General features: G+C 47.8%; 1 protein-coding gene across 1 annotated transcript in view; it reads right to left on the bottom strand.

Moving 5' to 3' along the window:
- Positions 1 to 21,117, bottom strand: part of ZNF704 (zinc finger protein 704) — an 80,463-nt gene extending 59,346 nt beyond the window's left edge. The window contains exons 1-2 of the mRNA XM_068158571.1: positions 20,606 to 21,117; positions 156 to 403 (exon numbers count right to left, since the gene is read on the bottom strand). Of these exons, the coding sequence (XP_068014672.1) occupies positions 156 to 403; positions 20,606 to 20,887 (530 nt within the window). The 5' untranslated portion in view covers positions 20,888 to 21,117. The remainder of the gene's footprint in view (positions 1 to 155; positions 404 to 20,605) is intronic.
- Positions 21,118 to 21,386: the final 269 nt, after the last annotated feature.

Raw genomic sequence — 21,386 nt, 5'->3', positions numbered from 1 at the left:
GATGGTGACTCCACCACCTCCCTGGGCAACATCAGTTCATTATACTGCTTCCCAAATTTGTCTCTAATACCCCATTTAAATAATTGAGGGGGGAGGGGGCAAGAAAACAGAAAAGCTTACAGCAAAACACAACAAAAAGCCCCAACTTTTCTTACCTTGCTGGAGGCACATCAATATTTGAAGAAACAACCTTGCGCTTCTGTTCCAGAAGACAAACAGAACGAGTGTTTTCCTTTTCATACTCGTGAGCTCTGTTTGGTTTTTTGGTCTCTGCTGTTTTTAAGTCTTCCTCCTTTGTGGCAAACAGGAGAAACTGTTGGTCTGGCAGTTTTTGACTGATGTCACCTTTTACATCCTCCTGTTGAAATGCAGGGAAGGTCATTTCACGCTTGATGCTGGCTGCCTGTAAAATTAAAAGCAATTATCAATTTTCATCTAATTCTCCTAAAATGGGGGTGGGGGGTGGTGAACCCCAATACCCACAGGCATTTGCTTCTAATTAGCTCTTTGACTCAGAGAATACCATTTATTTGCCCTTCATAAATTCTGAAACTGCCATTAAATCTCTCAACAGTGTTGAAGACTCTCCAGGAAAATCAGCAATTCCTGTCCATTTGATAAAGCAATCAGTTAACTCTTAATGTTAAATCAAAAAGGGGATAGGAATCTCAGAAAGCACACAGCACATATAGCATCTATTTAATGTACACCCATCTGTGCTGTGTAACTATGCAGCAACTATGCAAAAGGAATCCTAGCTGCCCTCCTCCTAAAACATCAGAAAAAAAAGGCACAATTTAGCCAGATAAAAGGCAACCAAGAAATTAAAGTGTTTCCAACAGCCACTTACTAGTACTTGAGTATTTTGCATTTACAAAGAGGGTTTCACAGCAGGCATAAAAATATTCCACTCTGATTCAACTCAGCTGCCAGAAGGCAAAGCGGAGCAAGTGATGCTGGCACGATCTCTACAAGGAGCCTGGCCAGCTCCAGCACTCATGGCCAGTGGTGAGGAGCATGAACACTCATAGGACCAGGACCAGGTTGCCTCTTAGGCTGCCAGCACTTCCCAGATCTACTGGCCTGCTTCTTCCCATAAGCAAAGACTTCCCAAGCAAATAGATATCTTAACAAACATGCTACCTCTCCGGAATATGTGTTGATGCAAATTACTGCAACGTTGCAGTGAAGAACATAGAAAGCCAACAGAACCAAACCACTCCACTTTCCCAGCATGTAGAGCAAAGCCCAGGATTTCCATTTTTCCTCTGAAACACCATGCCCAGACAGGTGGGCTTCCTTAGCTCCATGGGGCAGACCTCTCTCACATACCGTTGTGAGTCTCTTCTCCTGCCATACATCATTCAAGCTCCTCCAGCTCCATAATTTCACCACAGGAAAAATAGTTTCCTTAGTTTATGGGACTGTTACACAGTTTCAGCAGCTATCTTGTGCCACACATTATTAAGTTTTCTTTACAGACATAAATAGCCCCACAAAGGGTTGCACCCTCAGAGTACAGCTGTACAAATACAGCCCGAACCAGAAGGAGCAGAATGCTTGCACTGTGACACCAGATTATCTATGCAGTTCAAGTAAATTCAGATAACAGCTTGGGTTTTGTGTATGTTCCATAATTAATACCTAGTCCATGTGAACCTGTGGAGGTGAAGAATGGCAAAAAAACACAGAAGGAAGTGCTCAGATTGCAGATGTGTCAGATCCTTTGGCTAACTGGCCAGAAACAGCTGAAGGCCAACTCGAATGCTTGGACAGAACCTTTTCCTCTCCTTCAGTTTTCAACTGATGTTTGGAAACACTGACTTCTTTTTAAACCTTCCCTCGAGGGCAATCACAGAAAAAAGAATCTTTTCTGCTTTCAAAGCAGGTGATCCTAAGAGAAAGCAAAGAGCTTCCCTTGGTGGCCATTGTCTGGTAGCTTTCTCCTGCTCCACAGGCAGTTTATCTATTTAATTCACCCATTTCCACTGATCCATCTAGAAGGGTACAGGCTCTTCTGCTGCAAATCCAACCACCTATACAAGCAGATGTTGGTGTGGGGAGCACCAAGGGCCACAGTCACTCAACCAATCAAGTTCTGGCTTTGTGGCAACACACACCAATTAGCTACCAGGAGGCCTCTGCTCTTGAGCTATGCTTCACCATCACTCAGAGTTTGGAGATAATATGGACAATTTCCACTGTATCCCTCCAGATAAGTTAGCTGTTCTGTCATAGCTTAGCAGGAACTATTTTTTATCAAAGATCCTTCGTATTCTTTTAACCCCTTTGAGGCTTGTGGTGGTCCTTTAAGTCCATAACATGTTCCAGCAAAACTTTTGTGGAATGTCCAGTGCAAGCAGAGACAGTCTGTCTTGCAGACAGCCAGACATCAACACCAGAATACGAATTTATTTTGGCTTACTCCCATTACTCCAATTTTCCCTCTCCTTAGCTGTTCTGAAACTTATTGCTATGTTGCTCCCTAATGCTTTGGCTCCTCTTGTCAAATCACACCTCTGGATTTGCCACCCTTTTGCCTCCAGTATCAAATGTTGGTAAAGGCTTACAGAGCTTGTTCCATAAACTTGAATAATCCTTGCTCATGCAAGCCATTTTCTAACAGGCTCACTGATTCTCTATGTAATTCATTATTTTCACCTTTAAGCCATTAGCAACCCTCAGCTTACTTTCCAATGGGTCCTGCACAACCTGGCCTCAGGCAACCAGCACTGCTTGGAGGCTCAGTCACTGAAGTGGGAGTTGTAAACCATCTGCAAATTGATAAAAACCCTAGCTTTGTTTCTGTCTGCAGTTGCCCTCACCTGCCTTTGACAACTCTGCATCACTGGGCAAGGGAAACTCAATGCACTGCTGCTTGGAAACACCAGAAGTAGCTGCACCTTCCCACTGGGGCTCAGCTCTGCCTCTGCCACATGCTGTGGGGTCTGATCTGGCTTCACCTCCTGAAGCAAGCACTAGCCTTTTACACTCTCTCCTCTGTTTTCAACACTTAATAGCATGACCATTTCCAGGAACCTCTTTGAAGGGTCAGAGAGTGGTCGTTTAGAGCTACACTTCCTCACTGAGCACAACACAGCGTGCTGTGGCAGCCCAAAACAGATGCCAGGGACCCTGGTAATCTTCCTGCAATTTCTTGCTTTGGATTCTAATCAGAAACTTTATTAAACAAGACAAAAATAAAAAGGGAAATGTTTCAGGTTTTGCTTTGAAGCTGTCAAGACAATGGTATGTATTTAGGCTGAGGGGGTTAGTTTTAAGTTAAAGTTCTTGCTTGATTCATTATTATTAGCAGATGAAGTTCAATGCTCCACGTCACAGCCAAATGATTACCACAGTCACTATTTTCAGCACTATAATAATAACAATTTTCCATTTCAAAAGCCATCTTAACCTGCCTATGGAAACTTTTCTTTGGTGGTATCTTGCCACAACTGTACTGTGTCCAGTTCCGGGCCCCTCAGTTTAGGAAGGATGTTGACTTGCTGGAGTGTGTCCAGAGAAGGGCAACAAAGTTGGTGAGGGGTTTGGAACACAAGCCCTATGAGGAGAGGCTGAGGGAGCTGGGGTTGATTAGCCTGGAGAAGAGGAGGCTCAGGGGAGACCTTATTGCTCTCTACAACTACCTGAAGGGAGGTTGTAGACAGGCAGAGATTGGTCTCTTCTCCCAGGCAACCAGCACCAGAACAAGAGGACACAGTCTCAAGCTGTGCCAGGGGAAGTCTAGGCTGGATGTTAGGAAGAAGTGCTTCACAGGGAGAGTGATTGGCCATTGGAATGGGCTGCCCAGGGAGGTGGTGGAGTTACCATCACTGGAGGTGTTTAAGAAGAGACTGGATGAGGCACTTGGTGCCATGGTTTAGTTGATTAGACAGTGTTGGGTGATAGGTTGGACTCAATGATCTTGAAGATCTTTTCCAACCTGGTTAATTCTATTCTATTCTATTCTATTCTATTCTATTCTATTCTATTCTATTCTATTCTATTCTATTCTATTCTATTCTATTCTATTCTATTCCTACTCCTATTCCTACCAAGTGCCAGCCCTGAAGCCCTGCACGACCATGCACTGCAACGAAAGTCCTGCCCAAACTGAAGTAGCCTCAATACTTACACAAAGTTTGAGAAATTCAGAGTCATTTAAATTTCCTCTTTAGGGAGAATAAGCAGACTGCAATTTTTCAATAGTTTAGGCCTTAACTTAGCTGCAATCAATTTTTGTCAAGCCCAAAGCCACATCCTGATAAGATGCTCAGCTTGCAGTCAAACATCACTCTTCTCCAATTTCAGTTAAAATTCAGCTTGGAATTTCAGTTAAAATTCAGCTGCCCTAAGCAGCACAAAAAGATATTGATCGAGCAGACAGCTCAAGTATTGAACTGCCTAGTCAAAGGATCAGCAAACACTAGAATAAGCAGACCTATCACATTTATATGTAAATGCAGAGACTTGCATTTGAGAGACTCTGTATGTCACCTCTTTGACTGCCACCTGACTGGGCTTTAGCACCTTTCCTCGCTTCTGGTGCACTGCTGCTAAAAAAACTTTCAAATGTTTTACTAGCATTTAACAAGGCATTAAGATGTGTGTGTTTTGAACACAAAGGAAAGTATTAACCCACCCAGAACACTGGTATCATCTACCTGCATGTGACTCCCTTGGAGTACTATGTCCAGCTATGGGGTCCCCAACACAGGAGAGGCATAGGCCTCCTGAATTGGGTCAAGGCAAGAGCCACAAAGATGGTTAGAGGGCTGGAGCACTTCTCCTGTGAACACAGGCTGGAAGAACTGGGGCTGTTCATCCTGAAGAAGAGAAGGCTCTGGGGAGACCCTATAGCTGCATTCCAATATCTAAAGGGGACCTCCAGGAAGGCTGGGGAGGGACTGTTCAGAAGGGTTTATAGAGACAGCATGAGGAGCAACGGTTTGCAGCTGGAGCAAGGTAGATTTAGGTTGGACATCAGGGGGAAGTGCTGAAATACTGGAATAGGCTGCCCAGGGAGGTGGTTGAGGCCTGGTCTCTGCAGACATTCGAGATCAGACTCTATGTGGCCCTGGGCAGCCTGATGTAGTTGGAGGTGTCACTGCAGGGGGGTTGGACAGGATGACCTTTGAGGGTCCCTTCCCACCCAATGTAATCTGTGACCTAAATGTATGGGAAAATGAAATATTCTTGCAACTATGGCCTATTTTGTGCCATTATGTCTGTTCATACAGATGAAGAGCTAATAATTGAACTCGCCCACAGTGTCACCACCAAGATCCCTCCCAAGCCTTACTGTCTGCTTTCCCGAGTGGGAGAAGGAGGACATGTGGGGACCATGCTCATTAAAACACACATATAAAAAACCCCATCCCAACATACTGCTCCAGTCCTGGGTAATCTGCATTGTCAACAGAGAAATTATTTTAACTTCTGAGTTCTACATGCTCTAGTAGCACTATACAGCTGTTAAAGAAGACAGAGCTCAACAGAAGGATTTTTCATCTCCATCTGATTTACTATGTAACCAGTTGGTCTAATTCCATCAAAAATCTCATCTAATTAAATGGCAATTAAAAACCCACCAATAGCTACAAGACAGTTCAACACCAAACTACTGCTTGTTTGGTTTTATTCTGACTTTGTGACAGCCTCCTTCCATTTTCTGAAACAGATGTTAAGCATGCAAAATATCAGGGACTGCCAATAAGAAAACAAAAAGTAAGAAACCAAAGGTCACTGTATTTTATTTTTGTTCCAACAAGGCAGAGGTTGGTCTCTTCTCCCAGGCAGCCAGCACCAGAACAAGAGGACACAGTCTCAGGCTGTGCCAGGGGAGGTTTAGGCTGGAGGTTAGGAAGAAGTTCTATACAGAGAGAGTGATTGCCCATTGGAATGGGCTGCCCGAGGAGGTGGTGGAGTGACCATCACTGGAGGTGTTCAGGAGGAGACTTCATGGGGTGCTTGGTGCCATGGGTTAGTTGATTAGGTGGGTTTGATTGGTTGATGGGTTGGATGCGATGATCTTGAAGGTCTCTTCCAACCTGGTCTATGCTATGCTATGCTATGCTATTCTAGTCTATTCTATGCTATTTTATTCTATTCTATTCAATGCTATTCTATTCTAGCAATGGTTTTGACCCACTACAGAACAAATATACAGCTGTATGGGGGAAGAAAAAGAAGCAGTCAATATATTTATAGTTTAGGAAGGATGTTGACTTGTTGGAACATGTCCAGAGAAGGGCAACAAAGTTGGTGAGGGGTTTGGAACACAAGCCCTATGAGGAGAGGCTGAGGGAGCTGGGGTTGCTTATCCTGGAGAAGAAGAGACTCAGGGGAGACCTTATTGCTCTCTACAACTACCTGAAGGGAGGCTGTAGCCAGGTGGGCTTGGTCTTTTCTCCCAGGCAACCAGCACCAGAATAAGAGGACACAGTTTCAAGCTGCACCAAGGGAGGTTTAGGCTGGATGTTAGGAAGAACTTCTTCATAGAAAGAGTGATTGCCCATTGGAATGTGCTGCCCAGGGAGGTGGTGGAGTCACCATCACTGGAGGTGTTTAGGAAGAGACTGGATGGGGTGCTTGGTGCCATGGTTTAATTGATTATATGGTGTTGGGTGATAGCTTGGACTCAATGATCTCAAAGGTCTTTTCCAACCTGGTCCATTCTATTCTATTCTATTCTATTCTATTCTATTCTATTCTATTCTATTCTATTCTATTCTATTGTTCAGCGCAAAACACAGCAAGCAGCAATGAGGAATACCCAAACTTATTATCAAGATAACATCATGCAAGTAAAAAATATTGAAAATAAATCCCTGGAGGTTAAAAAGAAACAGTAAAAGAAAAAAGAAAAAAGGTTTTGGTTTACTTCTATTACTTTGTGCTATTTCCAGTTCAAGTTCCCATAACAGAGGGTTTTTATTTTAGGGAAAAAGGCTCTGAATTTTGCCATCCCAAAAGAGCATCCTCACTGGAAGGAAAGAAGGCACTGCATTTGCATCTCGCCAGAAATCTCTATTCACACCAGAATACAAAGAGATAAGACAGATTCTCATCATGATGCTTGGAAATAATCTGCCTTGAATTTCAATGTATTATTACATTTTCTAGTATATTTTGCATTTAATTATTCACTTTGCCAGCAGTTGCTCATTACACATAAACCATGTCAATCTAATCACTCTGAGCATTTGTAAACTGCTGCTCTCTAACAATACAGAAGAGAGTGCATTTTAAGGGCACTCTAAGTGTTCTTTACAATATACAGTATGCATTAATCTATAGTGATGTATTATTCATTTTCAGCCAGGCTAGGACAAAGTCCCTGCCTTCACCATCTGACTGAACGTACAAAACCATCCATGGAATATAATTTCTAGGCATTAAAACACAAATCTAAACGTTTGCTTTGCCTGGGCTCACACTGTGGTGTGAGGCAGCAGGAACTGGAGTCAGCAAGAAGTTTCTACCCTTTCACCGTCACGTGTGTGTCAGCGCTTATCTGGCTAAATATAACCCATCCACAAAACCCCTGCACCCCAGCACTAGGCTGATGTGTTTCTGAGCTATACAGCACCTAACACCACGATGACAGAAACTTCTACTCTCACATCTGAAATTCAGAACCCATCCGAGGTGCCTGTTGAACTCCAACACGGTGGTCAAACTGTGGCATCTGAAATTCTGCACTGACTGGCACAAGAAGCTCAGATGTTAAACCTGGGCACAGAGGTGTAACTAAGGTTACAGAGAGGGACCCTGATCATACGTCATTTTTAGGTCTAAACAAAAATCATTCATAGTATCATAGTATCATAGGACCACAAGCATCATCTAGTTCCAACCCCCACGCCATAGACAGGGACACCCCACACTAGATCAGGCTGGACAGAGCCTCATCCAGCCTGCTCTTAAACACCCCCAGGGACGGGGCCTCAACCACCTCCCTGGACAACTCATTCCAGGGTTTCACCACTCTCATGGTGAAGAACTTCCTCCTCACATCCAGCCTGAATCTCCCCACCTCCAGCTTCATTCCATTCCCCCTAGTCCTATCACTACCTGAGATCCTGAGAAGTCCCTCCCCAGCCTTCCTGTAGGCCCCCTTCAGATACTGGAAGGCGACAATTAGGTCACCTCGGAGCCTTCTCTTCTGCAGACTGAACAGCCCCAACTCCTTCAGTCTGTCCTCATAGGAGAGGTACTCCAGCCCTCTGATCATTTGAGCCTTTTTCTCTCCACCACACAAACAAAGAAGCATTGGAACAGGCTGCCCGGAGAGGTGGTAGATTCTCCATCTCTGGAACCATTCAAAACCCACATGGATGTGTTCCTGTTTGGCCTTCTCTAGGTCAATCTGCCTTGGCAAGGAGGTTGGACTCAATGATGTCCAGAGGTCCCTTCTAGTCCCTGCAATTCTGTGAATATCTGTGTAAGGGATGAAGCTGTGAAAGTACAGCAGCTTCCTTTCCCATCCCAGATGCAGCCATAGTAAGCTCCTTGAAGGAAAGTGCATGACATGACTTCTAAGGTGCTCAGACACTAATTTCATGTGCAAATAAAGTATCTGTAATTGAAATTATTCCAAAACCATTGCTGATGATGTGTGATAAGGTCCACTTGTTTCTTCTCATTTGCTAGTGGTTTGGGATCAGTAAGGCCAGCAGCATTCTCAGTGGCATCATGACTTCTTGGATCATCTCACTCAGGCTCAAGAAAGCAGAGCTCCCAAAAATCAGATGACACAAAAGGCATTGGGGAGACCCATACAGTTAGTATAAGATTTTGGAAATGATGCCTTGCTTCTCCTCAGTAAGAAACCCTTGGTCATTTCCTCAGCATTTGAAAGCCTGCCTCCTCTGCCTGGTTTGAGACGTAGAACTAAGCATGTCTAGTGAAAAGAAAAAGGTATCAGCTACTGTTTCAAGATCTCTTGCAAATAAGGTACAGAGAGGTGTGAGATTTCTAAGGTCAAAAGCAATCATGTGAGTTTGGAAGCAGTCAGCCAAGATGAGATGCTGCAGACCCTGGATCACTTAAAAGGATATGGAAATGTAATCCATTTGCCTTAACATCCTGGGAATAAACAGACTTTGCTCTTTGTTTGTTTAAATGATGGAATTTCAGTGAAACTAAACCCAACTAGTTCACAGATTTATCCAACTGTTAACTTCTGAATTAGAGAGGCACTGTGAACAAATGCTTCAAGGGCCAGCAAGACCCCTGAAGCCGAAAGTCTGGAGGAGAAACTAGAGAATCAGAATTAAGCACATATCTTCATCTCCCCTAACTGATCCCATGCCTGGAAGTAGGAAGCATGGAGCTTCAGAGGACATTAACAAGCACAGTGTTGCCCCTACTTAAGAGATTCTTCCAAATTATGCTCAGCTCCAAAGAAAAACACTTAGCAGTTTTTCTGTTTGGAGTGGAAGAGGTACCAAAAAAGTTTATTTTTGGGTTGGACTACCCAGAGAAGTTTCATCAAATTATCCTTGGAAGCAACATAGTAACACCAGCAGAAACCCAGACAGGCCAAACATGACCTTCTCTTCCTCAGCCATGCCAGAAACCAGCTCTCTTTCAAACCACTGGATGGATGGAATGATGTCTCATGGGAGAAGAGCCTTCACAAAGAGCCTGAAGAGCAATCAAGCATAAAGTCAAGCACAGCCCAAGCAATCAAACAGCTGCTCCTCTCTAAAAGAGGGAGGTGTGCTCCTTTTGTCACTTTTCTTCTCCTTCCAATGCCTGCCCTAGCTGTGATATCCCATCTTTGCCCTCTACCAAGCCCTTCCCTGAGTCACTTTAACTCCCTGAAGTTACAGGGTCTACAGGCTCTCTGCTGCACGTTGCCCTGTTGTTTCAGCAGCCCACACCAAGTTCTGATGCAAGCCCAAGGTAGGTAGTGTCCAGCTGCGAGATGGAGGAAGGATGGAAGGATGGAGAGGGGAATGCTTTACCTTTTTTGGAACTGAAGAAATATTAAATCATCTCCACCAGGGCTCCACTAAGACTATCTGGTTTTACCCAGTGCCTAGGCACAAAGCATGCTGTGCTTTAGAGGCTGCTGCTCCAGGAGAAGGGCCTACCAGCACAGAAAGAGAAACAACTGCAAGACCAACCATTTCTCTACTGCCCTGAGAACATAAGGACAATTGCCTAGAACAACAGTGGCCATGCACAATGAAGCAAAATATCATTGGAAATCCTCAGCAACCACCAGTTCACCCTTCCTAATTTTTCTGCTTTTTCTGTGTAGCTCTGTAAGCCAGATGAAGACCACTTTCCATGGCTTTATGAATCAGGAGTTACAGAGGAACCACCACAAACCCAGACCTAAGAGCAACAGGAACTACATCACACTGTTCTCTTTAGAAGTATGTTAAAGTAGAAAAATCAGATTTTATTTTCTCTGGCAGTGCTTCCATTAGTCACAGCTACATTCCAAAAAGAGACTTGTTGAGAAACACAAGGTCAAAAGCATTTTTGACCTAAAGTGAGTTCTTCTGCCATTCCAAAAGGTCAGTGCTGGGTCCAGTCTTGTTTAACATATTAATCAACAGCCTAAATGGAGAGACAGAGCTTACCCTCAGCCAATTTGCTAATGATAGCAAACTGGGAGAAGTGGCTGATACACTAGAAGCAGTGCTGCCATTCAGCAAGACCTGGCCAGGCTGGAGAGCTGGGTGAAGGGAAATCTAATGAAGTTCAACAAAGGTAAGTGTGGAGTCCTGCATCTGCAGAGGAAGAACACCATGCACCAGTAGAGGTTAGGGACTTTGGAGTCCTGGTTGATATGAAGTTATCCATGGGACAGCAATGTGCCCTGCTGGCCAAGAAGGCCTATGTTATATTTGGGTGCATTAGGAAGAATGTGTCCTGCAGGTCGAAGGAGGCTCTCCTCCCCCTCTGCTCAGCTCTAGTTAGACCTCATCTGGAATGCAGTTCTGGGCTCCCCAGTTCAAGAGGGATAGGGAATTACTGGAGAGAGTTCAACAGAGGACTACAAGGATGATTAAGAGACTGAAGAATCTTTTATGAGGAAACACAGAGACCTGGGGTTTAGTCTGTAAAAGAGAAGGCTGAGAGGGGACCTTATCAATGTCTACAAATACCTGAAGGGTGGCTGTCAGGATGGAGCCATTCTCTTTTCAGTGATACCCAGTGAAAGGATGAGGCACAATGGATGTAAACTCAATCACAGGAAATTGCATCTCAACCTGAGAAAGAACTTTTTTACTGTGATGGTGCTGGAGCACTGCGGCAGGCTGCCCAGAGAGGTTGGGGAGCCTCCTTCTCTAGAGATCTTCAAAACCTGCCTAAATGTGTTCCTGTTTGACCTGCCCTGAATTGTCCTGCTTTTCAGGGAGGCTAGACTGGAGATCCCTTCCAACCCCTACCACTGGAAATATGCACAGATAGATCAGGCTGGCTCAAATGTCTAGCTCTCCAACTATATGAAGTCCAGTTTACAGGGAGTGATTGTACAATCAGTTCTCTGTGCCAGCACAATGCAGGCACTGGCCACCATCTACTGAAGCAGTAAAAAACCTTTGAGTAACCATCCAGTCTTATGGCTCTGTGCATAACTGCACTTCCCATCTAGAGTTCAAGTCACCTTTTATCCACTGGGTTTAAAACATATTATTAGAGATCACAGAATCATAGAATCAATAAGGTTGGAAAAGACCTCAAAGATCACCAAGTCCAACCTGTCACCCAAGACCTCATGACTACTAAACCATGGCACCAAGTGCCATGTCCATTCACCTCTTGAACACCTCCAGGGACGGTGACTCCACCACCTCCCCAGGCAGCACATTCCAATGGCCAACAACTCTCTCTGTGAAGAACTTTCTCCTCACCTTGAGATGGTGAACAAGCTGTGTAACTTCACACTTCACTATCTAATCATTGAGGCTTTTACCCTCCCTCTGATTCTGTGTCCAGTGATCAGAATGGTGTTCTAGACCCTGAAACAACACCTGAAATTATTAGGACCACGGTGGGAAGGTTTTAGGAGACTACTGGATTCATTCCAACCCCCTGAGGGGAGGTTGTAGCCAGGTTGGGATTGGGCTCTTCTCCCAGGCAACCAGTGAGAGAAGGAGACACAGTCTCAAGTTGTGCCAGGGGAAGTTTACACTGGAGGTGAGGAGAAAGTTCTTTCCAGAAAGAGTAATTGGCCATTGGAATGTGCTGCCCGGGGAGGTGGTGGAGTCACCCTCCCTGGAGGAGTTCAAACAGCCATGGTTTAGTAGTCATGAGGTCTTGGGTGATAGGTTGGACTGGATGATCTTTGAGGTCTTTTCCAGCCTTATTGATTCTGTGATTCTACTCTATTCTTGCAGTTACATGACTGAGCTGAACCCCCTCACCTGTTTAAATCAGCAGGACTTTTCCACCAACTTCAGGCGGCTCAGGGGGTTTAGGGAAATCTGATTCCTTATGTTTTGCAACAACCCCAATTAAGAGAGCTGTATTTCTATCTGCAGTTCAAGTAGAGAAGTTGTTGGGTTTCCTGTCTTCATTAGGTTCGTTGTCAAACAACAAATACCACCCCCACACGTACTTCTTAATACAGTGAGACAAATGTCACCGCAATCAGCCCTTGGGACCAGGAAGCCTGGCATGGGGCCAGAGCTGCGAAAGTGATTCCATCACAGATTGTTGAGCAAGAGCATTAAATTCCTTGGTGCTCTCTTCTGCAACAGCTACAGCGAAAAACGCGGATGCAAGCTGGTGAAATTGATCACCACAGGAGCTAATGAACAGCCTTTTGGATTCACTTTCTATTTCCTCTTCCATTTTAGCAAACAAACAAAGCCACCAGGACACTGAGAAGCGTTTCTCTCTTAGCCCACCAGGTTTCTGTAGCCTTTGGGCCAGCCTCAAGCAGCAGAAATGGTCAAGCTGGTTGTGATTGTTTGAAATAAGCAATTCAATAAACCACTTGGAAGTGTTACAAAACCAATGGGCACACTGATTCTGAGGGGAAAGGAATAAAGAAGTACAATTGCTCAACCCACAACAGCATTTACAGAACAGCTGCCAGACAGAACCTGCATGCTGCCCACTGCCCAAGCAGCAAAGCTCCCATCTTTGAGGTGGCCAAGTCTAAGGCACTGATTTATCCCACCAACTGCCAAGAGCCCTCTGGTGCTCTCTTATCACTGGGATTGCTAATCCAGCAGTTCATAGTATCATAGTATCAGTCAGGGTTGGAAGGGACCACAAGGATCATCTAGTTCCAACCCCCCTGCCATGGGCCGGGACACCCCACACTAGATCAGGCTGGACAGAGCCTGATCCAGCCTGGGCTTAAACACCTCCAGGGATGGGGCTTCAACCACCTCCCTGGACAACCCATTCCAGGGTTTCACCACTCTCATGGTGAAGAACCTCCTCCTCACATCCGGCCTGAATCTCCCCACCTCCAGCTTCAATCCATTCCCCCTAGTCCTATCACTACCTGAGATCCTCAGAAGTCCTTCCCCAGCCTTCCTGTAGGCCCCCTTCAGATACTGGAAAACACAGTTGGGAAAATACAGAGTAGGTGTCAAGGGTTCAAAGCTGATCTGCAGGACTGTTGGTCTTCTCAGAAGCAAGGCTGGAAGAGCAGAAGGTCAGGAGCAGCAGGGACAGTCCATGCACCTGCACTTATCATAGGACACATTACATTTTAGGCTGGAGGTTAGGAGGAAGTTTTACACAGACAGAGTGATTGCCCATTGGAATGGGCTGCCCAGGGAGGTGGTGGAGTCGCCATCACTGGAGGTGCTCAGGAGGAGACTTGGTAGGGTGCTTGGTTGCATAGTTTAGTTGATTAGGTGGTGTTGGATGATAGGTTGGATGCAATGATCTTGAAGGCCTCTTCCAACCTGGCTTATTCTATTCTACAAACAATTATTACACGACGAAAATCACATGCTCAAAACTTCCTTTTCAGACACACACACAAGTTGAAAAAAAACATCAAGGAGGAGGACCCTGGGAACTACAGGCTGGTCAGCCTCACCTTCATTCCTAGGAACATGATAGAGCAGCTAACCTCAAGAATATTTTAAGGCATATGAAGGACAAGAAAATCATTATGGCTTTAGCAAGAGGAAATTATGCTTGGCCAGCCTGACAAAACAACTAGCCTGGTAGGTGAAGCTCTCTTCATGTCCCTTCAGTGGACATTCTCTATACTTCAGGAAGGCTTTTGATGCCATCTCCCCTAACACTCTCACAGACAAGCCATTGATGTATAGGCTGAATGAGCAGGCAATGAGGTGAGTTGGAAACTAGCTGAACAGACAGCCCCACAGGGTTTGGATCATAGGCACAAAGTCTAGTTGGAGGCCAGCAGATGGTGAAGTACCACAGGGGCCAAAACAGGAGCCAGCCTCATTCAAGATCTTCATTACTATCTAGAGGATGGGACAGAGTGCATCCTCCACAAGTTTGCAGAAGATGTAACACTGAGAGGAGTGTCTGATAGACCAGACAGTCATGCTGCTAGCAAAAAGGACCTTGATAGGGCACTGAAATGAGCCAACAGGACCCTCATGAAGTTCAGGAAGGGGAAATGTGAAGACTGGCTCCTGGAGAGGAAGAACCCCAGCACCACACATGCTGGGGGCTACCTGGTTGGAAAAGGGACTACCAGCTTAGTGGAAAAGGCATCTGGGTGGAAACTAAGTTGAATTCAAGGCACCTATATGGCCTTGTGGCAAAGAAGGTGAATGATGTCCTGGGCTGCACTAGGCAAAGTATTGCCAGCAGGTAGAAGGAGGTGATCCTGCCCCTCCACTAGGCACTGGTGAGGCCACACCTGAAATGCTGGCACACTTCTGGGGAGGAGAGCCATGGGCATACTGAGAGGGAGTCCAGCAAAGGGCCACCAGGATGTTTAAGGGACTGGAGCATGTCTCCCATGAGGAAAGCCTGAGAGAGCTGGGACTGCTCAGCCTGGAGAAGAGAAGGCTCAGGGGGTCTCTCATCAATGTCTATAAATACCTGAAGGGAGGGAGCAAAGAGGACAGAGCCAGGCTCTTTTCAGTGGTGCCCAGTGACAGGACAGGAGGCAGTGAGCACACATCAAAACACAGGAGCTTCCCTCTGAACATCAGGAAACACTTTTTCACTGTGAGGGTGACCAAGCACTGGCACAGGTTGCCCAGGGAGGTTGTAGAGTCTCTGTTCTTAATTAACCCCAGCATGGTACTAATGTGGCCACCTGTGGTAGTCAAACAGAGTTCCATACAAAAGATGAAATAAACAGGACTGAAAATTAATCTACCCTGCAAGACAAATGACTGATAATGACACTACTTATTATTTTTCATCTAACTTCCAATGGCTGGAAAACTAGATGCAGCCAAAGCAGCAAGTGTGGGTTACAAAGGAAGAGGCTCCCATGCAGAATGAGTCTTGTATGACCAGCACCCTGGTGTTCATTGTGCCCCTATTCAGATGAAGGAACTAGCTCTGACAAATGCAGAAACCTCAGCAATGCTCACCAAAGCCTTGGAGGCTCTCAAAGTCTCTCTGGCTGTCCTGCCATTACCCATCATGTGTCCAGTTCTGGGCCCCTCAGTTTAGGAAAGATGTTGACTGGCTGGAGCGTGTCCAGAGAAGGGCAACAAAGTTGGTGAGGGGTCTGGAGCACAAGCCCTATGAGGAGAGGCTGAGGGAGCTGGGGTTGCTTAGCCTGGAGTAGACTCAGGGGTGACCTTATTGCTCTCCACAACTACCTGAAGGGGGGTTGTAGACAGGTGGGGGTTGATCTCTTCTCCCAGACAATCTGCGGCAGAACAGGAGTACACAGTCTCAAGCTGTGCCAGGGGAGGTTTAGGCTGAAGGTTAGGAAGAAGTTCTACACAGAGAGAGTGACTGTCCACTGGAATGGGCTGCCTGAGGAGGTGATGGAGTCACCATCATTGGAGGTGTTCAGGAAGAGACTTGATAGGGTGCTTGGTTGCATGGTTTAGTTGATTGGGTGGGATGGATGATAGGTTGGACGCGATGATCTTGAGGGTCTCTTCCAACCTGGTCTGGTCTGGTCTGGTCTATTCTATTCTATTTCTATTGTATTCAGCTACACACAGCATGCTCATGTCTCTTCCAGCAGCGTGTTAGAATAGCAGTGGGAAAAGAGAGCCACAAATGCCTTCTCCAGTGCCCTCCAGTTGGACTTCAATGTGGCTAAAGCAATATAAAGAAGCAAATTTTGTATCTTCCCTACAAGCACCATTCTCTCTCATTCTCTTTTCTTTCCTTTCAAGACTTTAGAAACTGGAGAAATAAGATCTTTCTTAAGCACTTCCTCTGTCTCTACTGCCACACTCAAAAGCAAGGGTGAAAAATGGACTACCAGTGGTGCAAACAGACAGTGGACTTCTCTCTGGTGGAGACAGTATGACTGTAAGATCTGATGGTGCAGGTTTTTTTCCGTCCTGATTAGTGGACAGGCACTTTAGTAAAACCAGAAATTCCCTTGCAAGTCCTGTGATGTATCAAAGGTGTTCCATGGAAGTGACTTTGTGCAGACCTTGCAAAAACCTCCAGCTTTAGCTGGAGTCCACCCAAGGGCACAGACATCAAGGGTAGGTGTGCATTGCCTGTACCTGTACCACATACCAAACCACTGCATGCTGCTTTTTAATTGCATTATCTGGGTAGAGCATACAACAAAACCAGCACCTAGACAACTCTGCTTTCAATCTGATTAAATTCTGAAGCTCTTCAGGATGTCTCTTCTTCTGAAGGGTATTGGACACTTCAACAGTTTATGCATTCTCTCAGTAGTGGACAAATCTTCAAGATGCTTTGCTCCCAGACCCCAGCTCAGAAGGCCAGGTCCAGCAGTCAAATGCTGCTGACCCCATGGCAGTTCTCCACTAGGCAGGAATCCCTTTTGGCAAGCTACAGCCAAATCATGCCAGTCCTACCACTTTCCCAGTGACCCACCTACCCTATCAGCAGTTTTGCAGTTGGACCTCTGCATTCATTTTCACTTTTTCACATTTAATCTGTTGCTTTTAAAGTACTTGAAAGAAGCTTTAGGTGAAGCTTTACATGCTCCTACACTAACAATTTCTAAATACAAAGAAACCAAAGACAGCTTCTTTGAAGAGTTAAATAATAACTGTTTTCATAGCTTACAGTACTCAAAAGTAGAAACAGTGAAAGCAAGAACCCAGCAGATCGTGATGGTTAGAAGCATGCCTGCACAGAATGTAAATATCTACCTTCACCTGGTTACTGAAGATGACTTGAGAGCTTATTATGTACACTAATGGCTATTACACCACTCACCTCATCCATGAGGCAATTTACTGTCCAGGGAAGCAAATACATGCAAGCACAATGTTCTTATATGCACATACAGTCTGAAGTACAAGGAAGAAATACCAGTAACCTTTACTTACATTAACAGACCTACCACTTGAAAACATGGTGAGGTCTGACAGACACCAGAACACTCAGATGAGCCATGTTACATGCAGATTATAGCTCTGTAATCATAGAATGGTTTGGGTTGGAAGAGACTTTAAAGATCATCTAGTTCCAACCTTCTGCCATGGACAGGGATACATCCTACTAGATCAGGTTGCTCAAAACCTCATCCAGGCTTAGACCAGTTGACATTTCAGACTGTTGTGCTCCATCTGAGAATTTCACACTTTTTTTCTTGTGTGGCACACAGGAAGTTTTGCTGAGCCCCCTCTACCACCTGGAGTTTTGATCTGGCATAGAGACTGATGGGACTAGAAGCCCATTACAGTGCCCTTCATCTTTAAGCTGCCAGTCAAGTGCCAAAAGATTTTTGTAGGAACAAGTTGTCCCAGCCTGCCAGGCCTCAGTAGCATGGCCAGTTTGACCCAGCCAGACCATAACCACATCTGTTTTTGAGGGCCTCACTGAAGAGCTACAGGGACTGGGTCCAATGACCCAACTAGGTCAGGTTTATCCTGTCACAGTTACAACAAACTTGCTCTGAAGCAGTCTGGGGTTAACTGTATTTCATGGAATCATAGAATGGTCCGGGCCAGAAGGGACCTCCAAAGGTCATCTAGTCCAACCTCCCCGCAGTCAGCAGGGACATCCCCAACTAGATCAGGTTGCCCAGGGCCTCATTGAGTTGTACCTTGAATATTTCCAGGGAAGGGCCCTCAACCACCTCCCTGGGCAACCTCTTCCAGTGTTCAACTACCCTCACAGTAAAGAACTTGTTCCTAATCTGTTCTTCTGCATCTTAAAGCCATTGCCCCTTGTCCTGTCACTGCAGGCCATGATAAACAGTCTCTCGCCATCATTCCTGTAGGCCCCTCTGAGGTACTGGAAGGCTGCTATTAGGTCTCCCTGGAGTCTACTCTTCTCCAGGATGAACACTCCCAGCTCCCTCAGCCTGTCCTCATAGCAGAGGTGCTCCAAGCCCCTGCTCACTCTCATGGCCCTCCTCTGGACCTGCTCCATCAGATCCATGCCCTTTCTATATTGAGGGCTCCAGACCTGCACACAATACTCCAGGTGAGGTCTCACCAGAGCAAAGTAGCAGAATCACCTCCCTGGATCTGCTGGCAACGTTGCTTTGGATGCAGCTCAGGATCTGATTTGCCTTCTGGGCTGCAAGCTCACACTGCCTGCTCCTGTCCAGCTTCTCATGCATGACCACCCCCAAGTCCTTTTCATCAGGGCTGCTTTCTAACACCTCATGCCTCAGTCTATATTGATAGTGAGGATTGTTCTGGGCCAGGTGCAGAACTTTGCACTTGCTCTTATTGAGCCTCATGAGGCTCACTGGGGCCCAGCTCTCCAGCCTGTCTATATCCCTCTGGATGACATCCCATCCCTCTGGTGTATCAACACCACCACTCAGCTTGGTGTCAGCTGCAAACTTGCTGATGGTGCACTCAATTTCATGGTCTGTGTCACTGATAAAGATATTAAACAGTCAGTAGGGACCCCTGAGGGATACCACTTGCCACTGCTCTCCATCTGGACTTCAAGCCATTGAACACCATCCTCTGGATGTGACCATCCAGCCAATTCCTTATCCACTGAACAGTCTACCCATCAAATCTGGATCCCTCCAATGTAGCTAGCAGGATGTTGTGGGAGACCATGTCAAAGACCTTACAAGCAGTCCAGGTAGATCACATCCATAGGTCGTTTCTTATCTACTGACAGAGTCACTCTATCATAGAAGGCCACGAAGTTAGTCAGGCAGGACCTGCCCCCAGTAAAACCATGCTGGCTGTCCTGAATCGTCTCCCTGTCCTCCATGTGCCTCAGCACTGCATCTAGGAGGATCTGTTCCACGACCTTCCCAGGCAGGGAGGTAAGGCTGACGGGTCGGTAGTTCCCAGGGTCCTCCTTTCTACCCTTTTTAAAAACGGCTGCGATGTTTCCTTTCCTCCAGCCTGCAGGGACTTCACCTGACTGTTCAGATACCATGGAGAGTGGCTGCATGTATCATGGAGAGCAGCTGCATTTCTGCTCCTGCTCCCCATAAAGAATTATTTTCTTGGTTGTTTGGTTTAGTTTCCTTTTATTTATTTTATGTTTTTATTTTTTCCTTCTGTGGATACAGGGAAAACCTCACTGGCAATATGGCACTGCTGCCAGGCCAACCCTGATCTCTTGTTAAGAAGCATCACATTTAAAAGAAAAACCAAACAAAAACAAGTTTACAAAAAAAAATTCAATCCAAACAGATACCCTTTAAACTTTCATACACCTTTGCTTTCCACAACCAGTACATATTTATCACATGAATCCTCCCCAGACCTACACACAGACTTAACCCGACTATCTGGGTTATCTCATGAGAAAAATAATTACAGAACCCCCCTCACGATAACATAATTAAGCCTAAGCCGCGGGATCTCAGGCAGCGAGGGCGTTCAGCAGGTTGCTCTGAGCATCCCGAATTCAGGGCACTACCCGAGCAGGCTGGGATGGGGTCTGCGTCGAGCTTCTGCACAGTACAGCTGCAGCCAGGAACTTCTCACGAACAGCCCACCCAGGTCTCCTCATCGCAGCCACCCCCAGCGCCCTGCACAGCACCGCGGAAGCTGCGCACCCCGCGGGCACGACTCTCGTCTCAGAAGAAGCCCTGCGCGAACGGCCGCGCTCAGCATCCTTGGCCGCCCCTGCCCTGCCCTGCCGCCGCACACGCTGCCCGGGCTCGTCTGTATGCCCAGTACTCGGACTACTTCAGTTACCGGCGACTCCTCACGCACGCCTCCTTTTAGCCGCCCCCGGGGCTCCGGAGCTGCCGGAGCCAGCCGACGCCTTCCCGGCGGGCCGCAGCGGGCACCCGCTTCCTCAGGGACTTGTTGAACGAGGGCCCGGCCCCACCGCAGAGCACCCCGGCCGTGCCAGCGGCCGCCCCGCCGCCAGCCGCAGGCCGTCCGAGCCGGGCGGGCCATACCGGCCGGCCCCAGCACTCACCCGGCGCAGCGCAGGGCACCGACCCGCCCGGCCTGCCCCGCCCCGCCGGCCCGGCACCCCAGCCCGGGCCCCTTCGCTGGCACCGCGCCGGGCCGGACCGGGTGGCTGCCGCCACCGCTCCGCTCCCCGCCCTCCCGGGACGCACCTTCAGGCACCCCCGCGCAGGGCCCTTGCCGTGGCCGGTCAGCGTCGGGGGGGGACTCCCCAGGCCGCCCTCCTCCTCCTCTTCTTCCTCTTCCACCTCCACCACCACGTCCTCGTCTTCGTCCTCCTCCTCCAGCGCCGCGGCGGAGCCCTCCCGCAGGGGCGGCCTCCAGGCGCTCTCGGGCTTGGTGGGCCGGACCCCGTCCGCCTGCGCGGCCGCCGGCCCGGCGCTCAGCCGCCGGCTGCCCATGCTGGAGCGCTTGGCCAAGCGCCGCGCCTGCATGGTGCCTCCGCCCGCCCGGCCCGGCCCGCCTCCCGCCGCGCTCAGCCCCAGCCGCGGGCAGCGGCCCCGCCGCGGGCGCGCAGCGGCAGCGCCGAGCCCAAGGGGCGGCGGCGCTCACCGGGGGAAGGCAGTGGGTGTGTGCGGCGGGCGCGCCGTGGCCATGGGGGCCCGCGGGCGGGGCGAGGTGGGCCCGGTGCCGGTGCGGTTACCCCGCCGCCCTCCCCCTCTTCCTCCTCCTCCTCCGCTAGCCTGTCCCCCCGGCCCGGCTGTCGGGCGCGGCACGGGGTCCGCTCCCGCTCACCCTTCCTCGCCGCCGCCGGTTCCCGGCACCAAAACCCGGACTGGATTCCCGCCGGCCGCGGCTCCGCCAAGCGCTGCGCGGGGCGGCCGGGCCCGTGCTGCCTCTGCCCACAGGCGCGGGAGAATTTCCCTGTGGAGCGCAGCCGACCTCCGCCGCCCACCTGCATGGCCCCGGTACGCCGCGGGGGAGCGGGGTGCC

Source organism: Melanerpes formicivorus, unplaced genomic scaffold (assembly GCF_026170545.1).
Source record: "Melanerpes formicivorus ecotype bairdi unplaced genomic scaffold, bMelFor1.0.p_v2 SCAF_40, whole genome shotgun sequence".
Lineage (NCBI taxonomy): Eukaryota > Metazoa > Chordata > Aves > Piciformes > Picidae > Melanerpes > Melanerpes formicivorus.
This window is presented reverse-complemented; position numbering and strand designations above follow the sequence as displayed.